This window comes from Danio rerio, chromosome 8, assembly GCF_049306965.1.
Source record: "Danio rerio strain Tuebingen ecotype United States chromosome 8, GRCz12tu, whole genome shotgun sequence".
Lineage (NCBI taxonomy): Eukaryota > Metazoa > Chordata > Actinopteri > Cypriniformes > Danionidae > Danio > Danio rerio.
In genome coordinates, this window is record NC_133183.1 from 54,365,001 (window position 1) to 54,385,989 (window position 20,989).

The following is a 20,989-nucleotide window of genomic DNA, read 5'->3' on the forward strand; positions in this document are numbered from 1 at the left end:
ATATGTTGGCTTGCACTGAGTCACAGTTCTAAAGTTCAAGATCTGAGGTAAACTATCTGCTGCTGCTTTCAGTAGTATGGCAATAAATGACTAGTAAAATGGCATTCAAACTCACATTATTAGAAATGAATACTGAATAAAGCACATGAGGTGTACCTAAGGTGATCATTGTAAGTCTTTTGTTGTTCAGCTGCAAGAAATAAGAGCCGTTTTTAAAATAGAAGTTTCAGGTGTTGTTTAGGACATAAAAAGAAAATTTTAGGACAAAAAATAGAAAATTTTCTATCGCATGCTGGCATTGTTTAGAACACATTTGAATCAGCCTTTGTTGGCGTCGTCAATCTGGCAACCTGCTCTTGTGTGAATTTTGAACCAGGGGTGCAATACCTAGTTCAACCACTGGGTGTTACATACCACACCTTTAAGTTCCCATTACAAGTTCAGTTATTTTTACACTTTTACTGGAAACACACTTGAATGTTGCTTGCACTATAATGTATAATGTTCATTTGCAATGTAGGAAGTTTAATGTGATCTATAACTTGCAGCATGTCTTGTGTTCCACATACTGTACTTTAGTATAATGTGACCTAAAAATGTTAAAATCTGTTTCTGACTGTGCTATTATGTATATATCAGATTTTTTTTTTGCTTTCATTTGCAGACAGCCCATCACAAAAGACACATTTCGGCAGTACAGAGTTTTGGGAAAAGGAGGCTTTGGAGAGGTGAGGATATTGTGAAAACCAGCACTGCGTACACAGAAATTACATTCTTTTCTAATTTACTCTCATAATCAGAACACTCTACCCAAACAGTGTTTAAGACATCACAAGTGTGCCTCTGACCAGTGTTGCCAACTATTTAACAAAAAACGCGCTGATCTCTGGCTGAAAAGTCGCTAGATTAAACGTCAATTTGCATATTTCTGACGTCATCACAATCTACCGTTTCTGTTATTTTAACAGCCCATGGTTAATAAAGGGGGGTTTATATTTGCACTACGCTTTATGTATGCATGTCAATTTAACTTAACTTATTGCTGTTAGAATTCAATATATCAATATAGATGTGTAGTTAATTTGCAGTAATCTCTTAGACGTAATAAACTCAGACAAGTTCCAAAACGGTCACGAAAATATCTGTGATTGTGAACAAGAAAAGTATAAACGGTCAAATTAAATTGTTAAAATAAAGGAGAAGCAGATCGGCTTGACTGTACAATTGAAATACCTCACACTCCCAGTGCTAAATCATTTGCTGTCGGTCGCAGAGGAGTGATCTGCTCTCAGGCTACAGGTGGGAAAGACTGCTATATGAGGACTGGGCCGCCTTTCAGTGCTCTGAGGGTGGGAGAAGCCGATGGCATCACCTGGAGCTCGTTGAGAACAGTAGGGACGGAACCGTATAGAGCAGGGGTCACCAACCCTGTTCCTGGAGAGCTACCTTCCTGCACATTTCAGTTGCAACCCTGACCAAACACATCTGTTTGTAATTATCAAGTGCTGCTTTAGGTACTATTAATTGGTTCCGGTGTGTTTGATCAGGGTTGGTACTGAATTTTGCAGGAAGGTAGCTCTCCAGGAACAGGGTTGGTGATCCCTGGTATAGACACATGAGAGTCTTTAAAAATCTCCAGTAAAGCTGCAGTCACACTAGAGTTTAATAATGCGAAATTCTGTTGTGCGGTGCTGCGAAAACGGGCAGGAATAAACAAGATTATTAGGCATTAAAAAAGCAAGCGATTGCCCCATGTTTTAAATTTCTGTCCAGAGAGGTCATGTTTTGATCCTCGATTGGTCTCACGCAGTAAAGTGATGTGATTTCACAGGTCAGAGTTCACCAAGCTTGAACTTTGCACCGCAGCAACTTGCGAAACTTAGCGCATGACCCTGCGTTTCCGGTTTGACGCATTCGCGTGCGTATGAATGGAAGTCTATGGGGGGAAAAGTCAAGTGTTACCACAGAGGTATCAAAATAAATTTGTAAATTTGTTGCTAAGCGGGTCTGAAAAGTCGCTAAATATTGTGACAAATTCACTAAGTTGGCAACACTGCCTCTGACGCAAAGGTTGTAGAAGAGTTGCTATTGATAAAACATTGTATTTCACTAAAAAACAGAATTGTTTTTTCAGTTGTTGCTAACACATTAGCAATATGCATCAAAGTATGTTGTTTTACATCATGTTTTTTTGTGAGCATTATTTGTGCCTAGAAAGACATGATAAATGAGTGGAATCTATTGTCAGGAGTTTCTCGATCATTAAATCACAACACTGAAGTTAATTTCATTCGGACCAGCTTTCTATTGGTTAGCAGCACTGCATTTTTGTGCAACCAACTACAAATTCTGTGTGGGTTTTGCAAACATTTTCATCCTCAAACCGAACTCCCATTTGTGCAGATTCCTGTAAAAATGACTTAATATATTGTTTGTGAGATTTGTTTTTATTTATTTATTTGTGTTAAGTATGCATGTTTTTTTTAGTTAGATTGCTACCTTAAAATGTCACATTTAACATTGCTCAGGGAAATCCAATCATTTCAGTAGGAATCATAGACTGTATAATATGTGGATGTAGTATCTGTGACGTCACCCATAGGTTTCTGAAGAGCGCGAATGAAGCAAAAAGTAGGTGTGGCCAAATGTTGCCATTTTGTTCGCATGTCATCGCATTCACCTGTGGTGACCAAATAAGAGCAAAGAGGCGAAGCATGAGTGGACACCTGCTAGCATTTTGTTTTGACAGAGTTTTCTTAGAAAAACACTTAATACTTCATTATCTGCGACTCGATTGTGTTCTGACCTCATGTGCCTGGTTGTATACTATAGCAAAAAAATGTTTAATCTTTGAAAAACACTGTTGTAATACATTGAGTCATTAAATATTATTCTTAAGACGTTTTTCTACAGGAGGAAAACGCAAATTATGTCCAAATACTTCACATATAGTCTGTGTTAGTAAATGCAAGGCTATTTATGAATTCCAGGCATAAAACTGTATGGCAACATTTCAGATGACTGTTCTATAGTCTACAGCGAATTAATCTGTCAGATTCTGGAGTGCAATCAAGTTCTACAGAAAATTCTAAATGAAAGTAGTAAACGATAGAAATATCTTAAACAAATACATGTATAGAGATGGTATACAAGTAATTTCACTTACCTGGGAAATGGAGGCAACTTTAATGGTTTGTGAGCACAATTAAGTGCACGCAGCATGCCATATTATCTGATAATTGTAGGAAATAGTTCCTAGAAGCAACTGACTGTGTAAAGCCACATGCAACAAAACAAAATGCGATAAATATGCCGAGTTCAGCTGCTAATCAGCCCCGGTATCGGCTGAGGTGACAAGACCGCAAGCAGCGAGGGCTAGCTGTCACTCAAGTGGCCACACCCTTAATTATGCAGACTTAATAAAACTTAATAAAAATGAGTTATAAATGAGTTATAAAGAAATCACCCCCTCACAGTTGTCATGAAGGGTAATATCAGCTATATGCACCAAAACCATCTTTTGTACCAGGCTGTAAACATGTTATTATCAGCTGTAAAATTGGCCAGTTTACCAATGCTGTCAGAGAACATCTAGATTTCCTGGTGACAGCCCCCAAAGGCGAGTCGATGAATTGCGGTTTTAGTTACTTCCGTATAGGCTTCACGAGGGAGAGCGGGAGGATGCCGCTTGCTAGGAATCTGTGCAAAAAAAATACCACGTCTGCAGATTTTACTCATGTTTGACTTGGTTTTGTGTGAATTGTGCTTCATACATCACTACACAGTTGATATATTGACACTTTTTGCCTTAAAATGCAGTGTACATGTCCATCTATACCTAGGTGTGTGCTTGCCAGGTGAGAGCAACAGGTAAAATGTATGCTTGTAAAAAGCTGGAGAAAAAAAGGATAAAGAAGAGGAAGGGGGAAGCCATGGCTCTGAATGAAAAACAGATTCTGGAGAAGGTCAACAGCAGGTTTGTGGTAAGATTTGTTCATTTTTCTTTCATATATTTTTTATTTCATTTATTTTGGTCCTTTTTATACTAGCTGTGATAATCCACCTTGTGCAGTCAGTCACCTTTACTTATATAGCAATGCAGTATGTTGTGTCATCATAGCCTTTAAGAGATGTGCAAGCAGTATTAGAAACTTTCATTTCGAGTCTTTTCAGTAGTGATTCAGTTCAGATCAATACAAATGTCTTTGTGAAAGGAACTTAAACTTCATTAGTTGGCTGAAATTGAGAAGGAAAAATCAATCACAAGTTCCCAAACAGTGCAGACCCACATTCATATTACGTGATAGCTTTCGTTTGTCCAGTACAGCCTTGCTAACAGATTGTCATCTCCCTGGTTCTTAGGTTAGTTTAGCATACGCATATGAGACCAAAGATGCTCTGTGTCTGGTGCTGACCATAATGAATGGTGGCGATCTGAAGTTTCATATCTATAACATGGGCACCCCAGGCTTCGAGAAGGAGCGTGTGCAGTTGTATGCTGCCGAGATCTGCTGTGGTCTAGAAGATCTGCACAGAGAGTCTATCATCTACAGGTGGGCATTTGAGAGACTTTACACCATGTTCAAATGCATTCATTCTCATAAAATGCTGATGGTATATCATTTTGTTTTGATGCTTTATTTCCTTCTAGGGATTTAAAGCCAGAGAATATACTTTTAGATGATAATGGTAAGTTGAAATAATTTTCATTAATTTACCAACCATTAATTTTTTTCAGAAAATCTGTATTTAGTTTAAGCATGTCCCAACTTTTTTTATTTTGTGTTGTTGTTGTTTTTCTACTGTGTCTCTATCTCTACAGGTCATATCCGAATCTCAGACCTGGGTCTGGCCATTAAAGTACCCGATGGAGAGCAAATTCGTGGCCGAGTGGGGACTGTGGGCTACATGGGTAATTATAATAATCTGTAAAATATTACAGTTGGGAAAAACATTATTTTACAAAACAAAATATATATTATTGCTAAACGTTTTCATACATCCGTCTTTACATGCACATCCCAGTCTTAATTCATAGGGTTTGATATGGAGTTGGCCCACACTTTGCACTTATAATATGTGTGCAAAGTGTGTTTAAGGGAATTTTTTATCATTTTTCTAGAAGGCCTGTCTCTGCTTTAATTCATCCAAAAGATCGTGTTGAGGTGCAGGCCAGTCATATTCAAGCAGAGCTTTATTTTTTTATTTTGATTCTTGATTTTCCTTGTCTTTATCCAGTTCCATTTTGCACTGGCATGCAAGAGGCTTGCCATTTTGGCCATCCCCAAAATGTTCCTAAAACATTGGCAGCATCAAATTGTCCTAAAGCATTAAAGGGGTGGTCCACCATGTATTTTTAAGGCTTGATTGTGTTTATAAGATGCAAAGCAATGTGTGTTCATGTTTCACTTGTAGAAAATCAAGTAATTTTTTCATATGTCTTACTTTAATTATATATTGCTACTCAGCTAACATGAAATGTCATATGTCCTAGTTTCTCTGAAGGACCCACCCTCAAGAGGCTCTGATTGGTTCGCTAACATAATGTGCTGTGATTCGCAGATTGGCTCCAAGTCACTACCTACAAGCGTGCACTTTTGGACTGTTTAAACAGTCCAGTCAGAGCAGCTGTTAGGAGCGTTAGCTACCTGAATCAGACAGAAATGAAGAGCACACAGCTCACGCCTGCTCTCTAAAATAAAATCTGACAAGTGTCTTTCACATATATTCGAAATAAGCGTATGTAAGTAATATAAAATGTTCACATATCTTTTGCGAATTTTTTGCATAGAGATACACTACAGCACTGCTGAAGATTGTGCCTGTTTACAGCGATTTGACTTATAAATATGAAATTGTAGCTAAATTGTTAGCGGTGCCAATCAGCAAGTCCTCGCTGCAACATACCATTAACGCTAGAAACTGTGCCTGTAGTTGATCAGTTTACAGGATTTGGCTCATAATCCACAGCTTCGACAGTTGGGAGGAGTTTTTAGCTCAATCCAGCACTGAACTGGGAGAGATTCTGGAAATTCTCCTTTGTCAAATGCTAGCGCTATATCTTTTTTTAAATATAATTCTTTGGAACATAGTTAAAATTTAACTGAAAGCACTTCTTTCTTTGTGTCGTGTCTTTTGGAAATACAGAAACAAAACAAGCTTTGTGGAAATCGTAGCGTTTGGATGTCATTTTAGCTTTCTCTGCGACTCCATTATTGGGCCTCTAGCCACGCCCCTTCAATGCGCAGGGTGTGTGTGCAAGGTGAATGCATGTAACCGCAAGCCCATGTGATCTCAATAGCCTGAATGTATTTTATTGTAGTCCCCAAACTTCGTTCATTTTAGGCTTTGGTAAGTCAACTAAAAGGCAATGTCTCCCTTTGCATTGAACTTTGAGCGTATTACATTCAGAGATGCTGTTTATGTTCACACATTACACAAGAACTAAAGTTTAAAATATAATATCGTAGTGGACCACCCCTTTTAAAGGTCCTCTCTCTGGAACTGAGGATTCAAGACCAAGCTCCGAAACAACCCATTCCCTCTTCTAGAGCTAATCTGAAGGACACACAAAACTTGGAGGTCTAAAGCTATTGACTTTCCAGAAAGTTGGCAAACTCTTAGCACTGTGCAACCCCACTCTGTGGCATACCACTTTGTGGCTGAATTGCTTATAATTTGTTATGATCATGCTTAGTTGACCTTAGAATATTTATTAGTTAGGAAATTTCATTAATAGACTTTTTGCACAGGTGGATGCTTATCACAGTATCATGCTTTAATTCACTGAGATTGACTATTTCTTCACAAATGTTTATGAAACACCAGCATTCAATCATTTGGAGAGGTATTCCGAAACATTTGACAATGTAGTATGTGTTGTATAGTGATATTGAGTGGAACAGAAAAAAGCACAAAAAAAATCTCTTGTTTATAAACAATGCATTTAAAAAGTTAATAAACAAAGTTTTGATTTATAGGACCGTTAATTAATAAAAAAAAAGACAGAAAGTAAGCAAGGATTGATTAAGTTCACCATACCACAAATATTTATAATAAACAGTTTCATTTATTTTCATCAGGAAATCCTTTAGAAAAATATTGTGGTTTACAACATAGAAAATAGTAAGATTTTTTGAGCACCATACAATCAAACACATGCAGGCAATATAAATCTCAAGCAAAACTGCATTGCCCTTTTAGGATGCATTTTGGTGTCTATTTAACAAGATAATAAATTATTTACAGTATATTATTCTCTATTTCTGCTTTAAGAAGTTCATTCCTTTCTTTAAAGTAAGGATGCATTAACCAGGGGTGTCAAACTCAATTCCTGGAGGGCCGAAGCCCTGCACAGTTTAGTTCCAACCCTGCTCCAACACACTTACCTGTAGGTTTCAAACAAGCCTGAAGGACTCAATTAGTTTGATCAGGTGTGTTTAATTAGGGTTGGAACTAAACTGTGCAGAGCTGCGGCCCTTTTGGAACTGAGTTTGACAGCTGTGCATTAAACGAACGCCAAAAAAAGCCAATAAAGAATTTCAGTTTTTTTTTTCAACACTTTAATTTATATTAATTAAAGAATCCTTATAAAATGTTTTGTATTTACCTACAAATATATGAAGCAGTTTTAACATTGAAGTAATCAATGTTTTTAAACACCAACCAAGCATGTTAGCTTTTTTTTTAAGGATTATATGTCTCTCAAGACTTTAGTAAAAGTTGTTGAAAATCCAGCTTGGTCATTTAAGGAATAAATTTATTTATTTATATGAACTAAAGTTACTTAATGAAACTCTTTTTGTCTATTCTAGAACGTATGAAACATTAAAATGTTGTTTGTTGATTGATAAACTCAAATTGTATTGATGGACAGCTCCAGAGGTGATCAATAACGAGCGGTATAGCATGAGCCCTGACTGGTGGGGGTTGGGTTGCCTGATCTATGAGATGACTGCTGGTCGATCGCCTTTCCGAGCTCGCAAAGAGCGAGTAAAGAGAGAAGACGTGGAGAAGAGGGTGCAGGAGGAGGAAGAAGAGTACAGTGACAAGTTTTCAGAAGACACCAAAGCCATCTGCAGGATGGTGAGGTCACACACACACACAAAACATGCTGGTCAAGTTTTTTTTTGCACCATTATCTTGTCAGTCAGACCCGACACAGAAGCTGATTTAGAGTCCACTAAATAAGCCCACAAAACTAGTGAAGGGGAAACATCTGATAATGTTCTCCCTGAAATCATTTTTAAAAATCAAATTGCATTCTGTCATGTTGCTAGTTTAATGCTAATCTAAAATGAAAGAGTGCATCTGTCTCATGGTGCTTTTAAACCATAACATGTATTTTTTGAAAGAGATTTGAAAGTTAGCAAGAAGCCTTAAGATGACAATTGACCCTTCGCTAAGTCCTGCCCTGCTTACTTACTGTTGTTACGTCTGTCAAGCTTTCATGTCTGGCACGTCTATTACAATATGTACGCGCCGGTGTCAGACATTCCCAGGGATATAATTAGTCATTTTTGGTAAACAGGTGAGATGTCTGAGAAAGCCAGACATAAAGGACTACAGTATGCATTACAGGTGTATGTACATGACATAATACGCAACTGATTAGAAAATAATTTAGGGTACTTTCACACCTGTGAATTGATTCAGTTGTTCCGAAACAGAGACTACAATTGTTACATTGTTGCTCTTTGCTCTTAGAGCGGTTCGCTTTCACATTGCAAAGTTTCTAAACGGACCAAAAGAGCTAAAACAAGTCACTTGCGAGTAAACTCTCCTTACATTGGTCAGAGTTTTGCAGCGTCCCGCTAAGCTGTCAGGAGAGGTGGTGGTTTGATGGTGATTGACAGAGTGGGCGCGCGATGTGTCTGAGGAGAGATGCGGTGGGGAGGGGTGAGAAGGGTGCGCGACGTAGCCTATTTGAGGACCGGGAGGGAGACGTGAGATTACCAGGGGATCATCACTCGTTTGCGGGCATCCGGAGACTCGCGAAACTTCCCGCCATACTCATAATTCTCTCTTCTTATAGCCGTATGCCTCTTACATATCCATAAAACACTGTGATATAACCGCGCTCGGATCGGATCGCTTTCTCACTGCAATCGAACCGCTCCAGGGTTCGTTTCAATCGAGCCGAGACCACCTCATTCAAGCGATCTCGGAGCGATTACTTTTATCGCGGAACAGAGCGCGATTGCCCGTTTCACATATGACAGACGAATCGGGCTAAATGGGCAATCGAGACACGTTCTGAAACAAATGTGTAGGTGTGAAAGCACCCTTAATCAAAATTGAAGCTAGGTTAGCCTAGCCGCCTCATACTATGACCATTCAACAGCTTCGGTGCATGCACCGCAGAATAGGTGAAAAGATAATCTAATAATAACTAATTAACCCGTGACTTATCTTTTTCTAGCCAAAAAAACAGGTAGACTAATTGTTGTGCAATGAAATGTATTGTTACTAACCGGCAAAGAAACACGCATGGACAGTGCTTCAACATAATTCATTTATTGATTAAAAAGGCTATCCCAGAGATGGGTTGCGGCTGGAAGGGCATCTGCTGCGTAAAAACTTGCTGGATAAGTTGGCGGTTCATTCTGCTGTGGCGACCCCGGATTAATAAAGGGACTAAGCCTACAAGAAAATGATTGAATGAATGAATCATTAAAAAGGCCAAAAGGGGGAAATTGATGGCATCATCATTATCAAATTATCATCAAATATTTGCATAATTGGACCCATAACAATGTACAGTACCTAAAACTGTCAGTAGGTCTGTGCGCTTTTTATACAGTTTCTATTCTAATTTGCAGTTACGTGTAAAAAAAATTTATAAATTGAAATGCAAATCAAAGTATAAACAGCAGAAGTGAACAAATAGATTTTCCTTATCAGCAAATATTAATCCGACACTAAATATAAAAGCAGACACTAACCCGCTATAACACCATCACCAATGACTAAATCTCTAAAAGACAGACGAAAACATCGGTGAATTGTAGCTCTGACATGGGAGTTACTGAGAAAAAGCTGCGGGTGTTTGCTCAGTTTGTGATCACATCTCGGTTTTGTTCTGTTAATATGTAATTTCAAATATTTATAGCTTGAAACAGATGAAAATATGACTGGATTCTGCTCGCTCTTACAGCTATTATCGCTAAAACGAAGTAGTGGTCATAACATTAAGCAAAAAAAAAAAAAAAAAAGACCCTTTTTAATCCACTTAACCCCGCTCTTTTAGTGCCCCTTGCACAGCTTAATCTACGCTGGGATTTCTCCCCTTGGGTTTTAGGTTTGGGAAAGGGAAAGAAAATCCACCACCCCATCCAAATTTCTAGGATACCAGGTATCAGATTTGCACAATCCATATTCATCAGGAATCCTTAAAAAATATCAGGGAGTCCACAAATGCATTAACCTTCCCCAGTCTTGTGCTTCGAGACAATCCTGTCTTAGAGGTCTACAGACAATTCCTTTGTCTTCCTGCTTGGTTTGTGCTTTGACATGGACTGTAAACCCTGCGGCCTTATATAGACAGGTGTAGGCCTTTTCAAATCATGTCCAATCAACTGACTTTACCACAGGTGAACTATAATTAAGCTACTGAAACAACTCAAGACTGATCAGTGGAAACAGAATGTACCTGAGCTCAATTTAGAGCTTCACAGCAAAGGCTGTGAGTACTTTTGTACATGTGAGTTTTCAGGTTTTTTATTTTTAATAAATTTGCAACAGTTTAAAAAAAAAAAAAAAATCACATTGTCATTATGCGGTATTGTGTGTGGAATTTTGAGGAAATATATCAATTTAATCCATTTTGAAATAAAGCTGTAACAAAACAAATGTGAAAAAAGTGAAGCGCAATGAATACTTTCCGGATGCACTGTATGTTACATGCTGCTTTCAAAGAATATATAAACCCTTTCATAATGTGCTGTTGTGGTTTACCTCTTATCCCACAGCTGTTATCCAAAGATCCCAAGCAGAGGCTCGGCTGTCAGACGGACAGAGCTTCTGGAGTCAAAGCCCATCCTTTCTTCAAGAACATCAACTTCAAGAGACTAGAGGCTGGCATTTTGGAACCTTCATTTGTGCCTGACGTGAGTTTTATATCAAGATTGACAAACTGTTCTTTGTGAGCTCACAATTGTCTTCTTGATTTAAATAATGAATCCGCACAGGTTAATCTAGAGACATTAAAAACACTTTGTAAGCTTTAATCAAAAACTAAAAATTTGCATGTGGTCTGGATTGGTATTTCTTCTCTAATGACAGCAGTCTGAGGGCTTGGACAGACTGTTAGTTTGTTGTGAGGAGATGGTGAGGAGGATAGCTCAAACAAAACTCCACTTTCTGTTCAGTATTCCGGAAGTAAACAGAAACTTTTGACATTATGACACAATAGCATAATATCTATAAAATAATGATACGGATTCCAATAATAATTAAGGGTGTCACGATCCTCCAAATCCTCGATTCGATTACATTTTCGATTCTAAAGGCACGATTTGATTCAATTTTCGATTATGAATAAGTAATTAATTAATGACCAATTAATTATTTGTAGCCTACCATTTGAACTACCTGACGTGCATGGTCTTTGTTTTACCCATAAACCAATCATACAGTAAATGAATAGGCAAGATAAGTAATGATAAAGGCAAGATACACACATAATTACCAAGTGTCAATCACTTTTTCTGCGGGACTCGTGAATAGGCAGTGATCTGTGACGTTATAATGGCGTCGGTAAAAAAGATGCACAACCAACGGGAACCAGCCAACAGTATCTGAGGTGTTCGCTAAAATGACTAAGTAGAAGTGAGTGAAAGATTGAAGCAGTCCTCTGACTGCCTGGACCTGCTGTCTCGAGCGCATGGCTGTGTGCGTCTGTGTGGTCACGTGATGTGCATATTCAGAAGTAGAGAGGAAAGAGGGCTGCTCAGAAATGCTACACGCCACTGTGGATGTCAAATCGTTGTCGTTCTAAAATGCCATTTAAAAACAAAGACAGTGTAAACAGGGCCTGAGTGTGTACTTTTCGCAAGCGGATTTGCAACGGGGGCGGGCGGAGGATCGCGATGCCGGTGTTGTCTATCGGACGAACCCTACGTAATACGTACATAGCAGAGCTTGCAAAACTGTGTTTTTTTTGTCGACAACACGAACGTTGTCAACATAACTCACAGGAAATCCAAAATGCTTACACACCGGCGACTTCATTGAAAGAGGAGAGGGTTTAAGTTCTGTCGACGGGTCTCCTGCTTCTGCAGTTTAACAAGCACTTCAACAAGCCAGTTTTTTTCGCGCTTGACAAGCCAAGCTGACGTGACATGGGGGCGTGGCACCATCCACGATTCTATTTTTTGATTCGATAATCGAAATTGAGCATAAATTTCGATCGATTTTGATTTAAAATTGAAATCGTGACACCCCTAATAATAATGTAGTTTAATACAGTGATGGTTGAATCAAGTTGCTTCAGTCGAGCAAGAATTCATGGTCAGTTATAACTAACAGTATAAAAGTGATAACGCATACTTAAAACCAAGTATATAAAGATCCATGATACACGTAAACACAACTTTTTTGATCACCATCGCCATTGTGGCTAGTAGTTTTCCAATGTTACTAGCCCTTCGCCATTTTTACCAGCCAAAATTTTGTTGTTGGGAAAATATATTTTAAATGCATAAATTTGACTTTGGCATGCTAAAAATTACTATTTAAAAAATTTTGTGTTATGTCCACATGCCTCCTCATTAATTTAACTTTCTTTCTTTATTTTAAATGACTTTTTAGGGCTCAATACTAAGGATTTACCATTTTTTCTCTGGCCACACCAAACTGATTATTTGCTTGCCACAAATTTTAAATAATGTGTCAAAACTAGCTAAATAAAGCTGTACATATACACTTTTTATTCAACAAAATTGTTTTGAAAAAAAACAACAACTGACATTTAAAAAAAATATTCTCATTAATTTATAACTATACACAGCAGTCTGTCCAGGCTAAAGGTCCCAGATCATCAGGTAACTATAGATAAATGGAGAGTTAATCCTCCAGTAAAGCAAAGTTATTGTAAAGGATGATAATTAAACCATTATAACAAAAAAAAACTGCAAGCAAAAGAAAGCAGCTGAAAAACATTCTTTGTGCGATAGTGAAAGGATGATCATGGTCACACAGTTAACGTTAGGCCCAGTAAGCTGCAACCGCAAAAAAATCTGTAGATGTGTTAAAAGTAGCAGGACTGTGGGTGCTCGAGCACTGCATTTTCCCAATCTATTTCAAAGAGAAACGATAACACCAGTTGCGTTTCCAGGCACCGTTGTTTTGCGCAAGGAAACGGAAGCTTTTAAGCACTCGCGTGCATCACATCAGCTGTGCAAGCGCCACGTCGTCAGTACATCTCTCACCATGTGCCTGATCATCCTCTTATTCGGTATTCCCCTTTCTTTTGCTAGCATGAACACTTATCAATCATGCTGCTTCTCCATTCTAAATGCCCCGTTTACATTCCCAGTTAAATGTGAACCAATTCAGATTTTTTGCTCATATGTGACACAGATCGGATCTGTTCTATGACCATGTAAACACGAAAAAAAAAAATAACAGCATGCATTTGGATATTCAGAGATCGATTTCAGGCCTCCTCCATATGTGGAAATAAATCAGATATAAATCAGATATTTAACAATGCGACTATTATGTATACAGGCAGATCGGATTTATTGAGGCATTCCATTTTGTACATCATTAAACTTGCGACAATGTGGTGCTTCTCCAGCGGTTTTTATGACATAGAAGGAAAAGCGTGTGTGGAGGCGCTGACACGGTAAACAACAACAGAGAAAATATGGAGAAGGAAAGTGGTCAGTCGCCACAATTTGCTCCCACCAGACCTGAGATATCTCTCGTACCCATAAATTCCTTTGAATGGTGGAGCACATCATATATTCACCACCTTTACGCATGTGCGACGTCGAAAATTATATAGCAAGTGTAAAGACGTGAATCAGATATGGATCACAATTAAAAGAACGTGTAAACACAGGCAAAAAAAATCAGCTTTTGTCAACAAATCGGAATTGGGCATCAAGACCTGACAGTGTAAACGGGGCCTAAGAGCACATTTGAATGCATATTTACAAACGGCCTTTAACTTAAACTCTAATCTTTAGTGATAAGGCAGCTCTTTTCAACCAGCCAAAGTGGTTTGTGGGGATGGCTGTCTAACCTGCCACAGCTGAAATCTACTAGCATTTGGTGGGTTGACAGGTGTTAATGTCAAGCCCTGGGTACTGTAGTAATTGTTACACTTATTTATTTTTTTGTGAACTTTGGATAATTTAGAGCCCTTAAAATGTATGAAATATGATACAGTTGACAGTTTCTGTATTGTGTTATTCATGAGTGTTTTCTTTTTATTATGTTTCAAATTAAAACAAACTCACTTTTTTGCTCTGACTACAGTTCATGTTTAAAAGTAGAAATGTATTGACAATTTTAATAGACTTAATTTATATATTGTCTGGGTTGGTCATGTAAATATTGATAAAACTACACATAAACAGTGCACTTCCTTTTAAAAACTAAATATATTTATCAGTGAATAAAATCTATACATATTTTGTGCTTTTAAATGAAATGGTTTTATTCAACCAGGGGTCCTCAACCCTGTTCCTGAAGATCTACCTTCCTGCAGAGATTAGCTCCAACCCTGATTAAACATCACTAAATGAACTAAGTTGGATCTGAAGAAGCCCTTGGTAATTAAAAACAGGTGTGTTTGATCAAGGTTGCAGCTGAAGTCTGCAGGAAGGTAGATCTCCAGGAACAAGGTTGGGCACTCCTGTTTTTAACAGTTCCATTAAAATAAGAGTTTGGACACCTATTATCTTTTGGAATAGAAAAAAAAAGATATTTTTATGCTTCTCGTAATGTTTTCCTTAAAATATATATTACAAATTAATTTAGTTGTACAAATTTTTTTGACTCTTATGTTTCAGTTTTGGCTTTGGTACTGACTAATCAGTGCACAAATATATTACTGTAATGCATCCTATAGAAAATATTAGTTTAAAAGTCTGACCTGTGAGGAGTGTACTCGTGTATATATGTCCATTTGAAGTCAAAATTTATTAGCCCCCCTTTACATTTTTTCCCCAATATCTGTTTAGCAGAAAAAAAAGAAAAATTTTCAACACAGTTTGGAACATAATAGTTTAAAGAACTGATTTCTCTTTGCCATGATGATAGTACATAATAATTTACTATATATTTTTCAAGATACCAACATTCAGCTTAAACTGACATTTAAAGGCTTAACTAAGTTAATTATGTAAGTAAGAGTAATTAGGCAATTCATTGTATATTTATGGTTTGTTCTGTAGACAATCAAAAAAGCAGGGCTAATAAGGCTGACCTTAAAAAATTTAAACTGCATTTATTCTTGCCAAAATAAAACAATTTATGCTTTGTTTGTTTGTTTATTTATATAGCACTTCTCACAATGTAGATTGTGTCAAAGCAGCTTAACATAGTAAAGTAAAGTCCAGAATTCAGAGTTTAAGTTTAGTTTAGTTCAATGTGATTTAAATTTCACTGCTGAAAGTTGAACACTGTAAATCTCTGTTGGGCGCGACCATTATTCTTCTGGCCAAACTTCCCATGCGGAGCTGCAGTCTATGCGCCAGAGCCTGGAAAAGCTGGATGTCAATCGTAGTGAAGCTGCAGGGCTGAGTAGGGCACCGGCGGGAGGTCAGGCTTGTCCACATGATCAATGTGGGGACTTGTCATGGTGGTCTCTCAGGAATGCACTCCATTCCTCCATGATGGGATTATGGATACTTTGGGATCATCTCCTTGCAGGTCTTGGATCACATCAATGGTGCTACGTAGTCTCTACGGACCTCAGAATGAGTATGCCCAGGTGGACATAGAGAATAAAAAATATTTAGCATAGCTGAAGTTCATTGTATATTTAAACAAGATGCAAAAACAAATTATAACTATAAAATAATAATAATTGAGAATAGCACTTATATAAACAAACAGAAACAAACATGTAAAGCATATGAGGCGGTTGTCAAGCCAGTTCACCTGCGTGAAGCATATGATATGTGATGCATTGTGTGTATGATCAACTAAAAAGATAGGTCTTTAATCTAGTTTTGAACTGAGAAAATGAGTCTGAGCCTCGGCCATTATCATGAAGGCTATTCAAGAGTTTAGAAGCCATAAATGAGAAGACTCGACCTCCTTTACTCGACTTTGTGATTCTACGTACTATCAGATGCCCTGAGTTTTGACATCTTTAAGAGCTAGTTGTATTGTAGCGAGACAGAAGGTTGGTTTGATAATCAGGAGCTAGATTATTTAAAGCTTTATAGGTAAGAAGCAATATTTTATAATCGATACGGAACTTAACAGGCAGCCAGTGTAAGGAGGATAAAATTGGGGTGATATGATCATATTTTCTGCACCTGGGAAGAACTCTGACATCAACGTTTTGTACTAGATAAGGTTTATTAATAGAGGATGCTGAGCAACCAGCGAACAGAGCAATACAGTAATCCAATCTAGAAGTCATAAAAGCATGAACTAGTTTTTCTGCATCTGAGATGGATAGCATACTTTCTAACTTGTAACGATATTTCTCAGATGAAAGAAGGTGGGTTTTGTGACATGGGAGATATGATTTTCAAAAGTTAAGTTGCTGTCTAATATGACAACCAGATCTTTTACAGTAGAGCTAACGCTAACTTTGTATCCCCATAATTGCAGGTCAAGTTGTGAGATCCGCTGTGTACAGGATTTAGGCCCAATAAGTAATAAATATGTTAACAATTAAGACTTTCTTTAGAAAGAAAATAATTATAGGAAATGCTGTGAAGAAAAATCCTTGCTCTGTTAAAAATAATTTGGAAATATTTGAAAATTAAAAAAAAAAAATCACAGGAGGCTAATAAATTAAATTTTAACTACATGTCTATTTATAAACAACTTTGTGGTTTAAGTCCCTTACTGCTATGGTATTCATTTTTGTCCCATCTGGTTTCATAGCCCAGGGCCGTCTACTGTAAAGATGTTTTGGACATTGAGCAGTTCTCCACCGTTAAGGGTGTCAACCTGGACCAAACAGACAATGATTTTTACTCGAAGTTTGCCACTGGCAGTGTCTCCATCCCATGGCAAAATGAGGTATGAAGCCTTACTAGGACTTCTGCTGCTTTGTTTTTTGTTTTATTTTTTTAAATATGATTTTGTACAGCTGTTAACATTGTTATTAACTATATTTGCATAACTGAAAGTTATTGTCACTGCATTGTCAATAATGTTTTCTAATTCTCCCCCCTGTTACAGATGATTGAAACAGAGTGCTTTAATGACCTTAATGTATTCGGGCCACAAGGGACACGGCCTCCTGACCTGGATTGGAACCAGCCTCCTGAGCCTCCTCGGCGTAGCCTGCTGGACAGGATCTTTAGGAGACATGTGAGGATCTCCTCCACCTCCACCACAGAGGAACACCCCAGAGAACAGAGTAGTTAACTACAGACCAGGTCAAACACCACATCAGGACATCACACTCTCACACATATAGAGCAGAGCAACAAGGTTCAGCCTGAAGCACTGTACACAGGGCATAGAATTACATCACTCAAATCACTCAAATTAGTACATACTTTTCTGTGTTTCATATTTGTTTAAACCATGGATCACTGACTCTATTTCTGTGATTATTGTTTATTTATTTGTAGTTTTCACTATATATCATATTGGCCACAAATCTGTATTCGGCATTACTCCTGACTATATCAACATACACCACTTTATTAGGTACACCTTACTAGTACCGGGTTGGACCCCTTTTTGCCTTTAGAACTGCCCTAATTCTTCGTGGCATAGATTAAACAAGGTACTAGAAATGTTCCTCTGAGATTGTAGTCCATATTGACTTGATAGCATCCTGCAGTTGCTGCAGATTTGTCATCTGCACATCCATGATGCCAATCTCCCATTCCAACACATCTCAAAAGTGCTCTATTGCAGTGGTCCCCAACCCACCGGGCTCAATCAGTACCGGGCCGCACAAGAATGAATTATCTTTAAGTTGGCAGATAAAGTAGCTGCATTTAAAGCCAAACTGGATTTGTGGGGACGGCGAGTGAACAGAGTCATATTGGATTTGCATATGTGTGTGTGCAGGCGCTCACGGGCACACGCAAAGCTTGAAGGTAAACAAACAACGGCTTATCATAAGCATCTTATCAATGATTATTTACACGGTTGGCATTAAGATAAACATATAAACGTTATCTGCCTAATTTCTAGCACCTGAATGTGTCTGGAAAAATTTATTCTCATAAGCCGCGCGAACGTGCATGCGTCTGACTGTTCTGATTGGCTAAAGCAGATGTCTCACGTCAGCACGTTCTAGACGTGCACACGCTTTTTCCGACAATCTTCCTCTGCGTTTACTCAGCGCAGCATTCCGGCAAATTACCGGTAATGTTACAACTTCTCTTTCCGGAAAATAGCCAGAACGAATTTACCAATACTTTTAAAAAGGCCCTGTTCACACATACACACCTTTCTGGAAAATTGTCGGTAATTTTCCGGAAAGGTCTGTATGTGTGAAAGGGGCTTTTGTCTGCCATTACCCCCAGATGGGACCATCTCGTTGCAAAGAAACAAGCTCAGGGCTCCTATTGATTTAGTGTTACGGACAGTTTTTGATGTTATAATATGTTATATTGTTGGAGCAATGTGTTAATAAAGTTATTACCTCCTAATGTTAGAATAGCATTGTAATGTTGGAGCAATGTGCTAATAAAGCTCCATATGTCTGAGTACACAGTGGATTCATGTTTATTATTATTATTATTATTTCAACCCCCCGGTCCGCAGTAAAATTGTCAAGCGTTGACCGGTCCGCAGTTAGAAAAAGGTTGGGGACCAATGCTCTATTGAGATCTGGTGATTGTGGAGGTCATTTGAGTACAGCGTTATGTTTAAGAAACCAGTCTAAGATGATTTGCGCTTTATGAAATGGTGTGTTATCCTGCTGGAAGTAGCCATCAGAAGATGGGCACACTATGGTCATAAAGGGATGAACATGGTCAGCAACAATACTCAAGTAGGCTGTGGCGTTGACACGATCTTCAATTGGTACTAATGGGCCTAAAGTGTGCCAAGAAAATATCCCTTACACCATTACACCTCTACCAGCCTGAACCGTTGATACAAGGCAGGATGGATCAATGCTTTCATGTTGTTGACACCAAATTCTGACCCTACCATCCAAGTGCCACAGCAGAAATCGAGACTCCTTAGATCAGGCTACGTTTTTCCAATCTTCAATAGACGGATTTTACGCGGCCACCATTTTAAACAGCAAAATCGAGGCTGCGGTGGGAAGAGACCTGAAAGTATCACTTGAGTCACAGAGGAATGTAATGTATCAGGATGTATATATTTTCAGCGAAAAGAAAGTGACACTAATGTATAATTTCATCGCCTTCCAAGTGACCTGACGGTCCGTTCTGAATAAATAGTGACAATAAAAAGGGATATTGGACCTCATTTACACCTACGTTCAGGGAAATGGCAATAGTTGGCTAACGTTTTCTTTCCCAAACACACATTTTAGATGCCATTTATCAAACTCAAGTTAATGAACTGACTCTTTCACTATATTAGACTTGTCATAAAACAAAATTTCGGTATTGAAATGTAAAAAAGGTCCATTTCCCATTAACATTTAAGTACTGTAAATGGCGTTCCAAAACAGCACTGATTTGTCATTGTGTTCATGTGCTCATCAGAAATGACTGTGATTGGCCGAGAAGGTCATCAGTTCACCCCACCGCTGTTTACCAAGTGCAAACTCAGACGAGTGATCCGCTGATGAATCGACTGATCTTCACGGCTTTAAAACTATGCAATGTCCGTCTATCTGTTTGCAATCTGTGAAGAGCGATGAACTGATTACCTTCACAGCCAATCACAGTCATTTCTGTTGAGCACTGGAGAATACTATGGCAAATCAGCAGTGTTTATAAACGTGCTCAACGGCACTGAAAGGTTAGCGGGAAAGTGACGTTTTTAAAAGATCGGTACTGGGACAACACTGTTACAAAACGAGGATGTGCTACAGAGGACTGCATTGTTTTTTCGCTCACCGGGTTACATAGACTGAAGCAGGAAAGCGTCCCCACTGTGTTTACCTGCTGCTAAGAAACCTAGGAGGACACTTGAGCGTATTACCCCTAAAGAGATTGTGATGTTGTTTGATGCCTAATATACTTTCAATTGTTTAAATTAAACTGAACTGAATGAAATTAAAGTGATGTTTACACCATTTCTGCATTTTGAAATCGCAGCAACAGCTGGAGGTTTGTAGTACACAAATAAGCATATTGTCCTGTTTTGGTGAGCCAGGGCAAATTTCAGTTTGTTCTTAGCTGATAGGATCTGTTTTGCATTCAGAGATGCTCTTCAACATAGCTCTGTTGTAACAAGTGGTTATTTGAGTTACTGTTGCCGTTCTATTAGCTCAAACCAGTCTGGCCATTCTCATCAATAAGGCATTTGTGCCCAAAGAACTTCTGCTCACTGCATATTTTCTCTTTTTCAGACTATTCTCTTTAAACCCTAGAGATGGTTGTATATGAAAATTCTAGTAGATCAGCAGTTTCTGAAATACTCAGACCAGAACAACAATGCCACGTTCAAAGTCGATTAAATCACCTTTCTTCCCCATTCTAATGCTCAGTTTGAACTGCAGCAGATTGTCTTGACCACGTCTACATGCCTAAATGCACTGAGTTGCTGCCATATGATTGGCTGATTAGAAATTAGCATTTACAAGCAGTTGCACGGTTGTACCTAATAAAGTGGCTGGTGAGTGTATTTTACACATACTTATATAATGTACCTTCCCTGAATTATTGTAACAGAAATCAGTCCA

The 20,989-nt window shown here is 38.2% G+C and overlaps 1 protein-coding gene across 5 annotated transcripts in view; it reads left to right on the forward strand.

Annotated features, from left to right (window-relative positions):
* The window catches only part of grk5l (G protein-coupled receptor kinase 5 like), an 821,722-nt gene that overhangs the window by 51,322 nt on the left and 749,411 nt on the right, over nucleotides 1-20,989 (forward strand). For 2 of the 5 annotated variants that reach the window (XM_690749.10, XM_073911117.1), the window contains 9 exons: nucleotides 665-728; nucleotides 3,843-3,983; nucleotides 4,363-4,553; nucleotides 4,652-4,689; nucleotides 4,823-4,912; nucleotides 7,877-8,085; nucleotides 10,971-11,108; nucleotides 17,080-17,217; nucleotides 17,380-17,579. In XM_690749.10, the coding sequence (XP_695841.5) occupies nucleotides 665-728; nucleotides 3,843-3,983; nucleotides 4,363-4,553; nucleotides 4,652-4,689; nucleotides 4,823-4,912; nucleotides 7,877-8,085; nucleotides 10,971-11,108; nucleotides 17,080-17,217; nucleotides 17,380-17,568 (1,198 nt within the window). In that variant the 3' untranslated portion in view covers nucleotides 17,569-17,579. Of the gene's footprint in view, nucleotides 1-664; nucleotides 729-3,842; nucleotides 3,984-4,362; nucleotides 4,554-4,651; nucleotides 4,690-4,822; nucleotides 4,913-7,876; nucleotides 8,086-10,970; nucleotides 11,109-17,079; nucleotides 17,218-17,379; nucleotides 18,749-20,989 lie in introns of all 5 variants that reach the window. The other 3 variants (XM_005167252.6, XM_068223220.2, XR_012384732.1) reach the window with 2 other exon arrangements.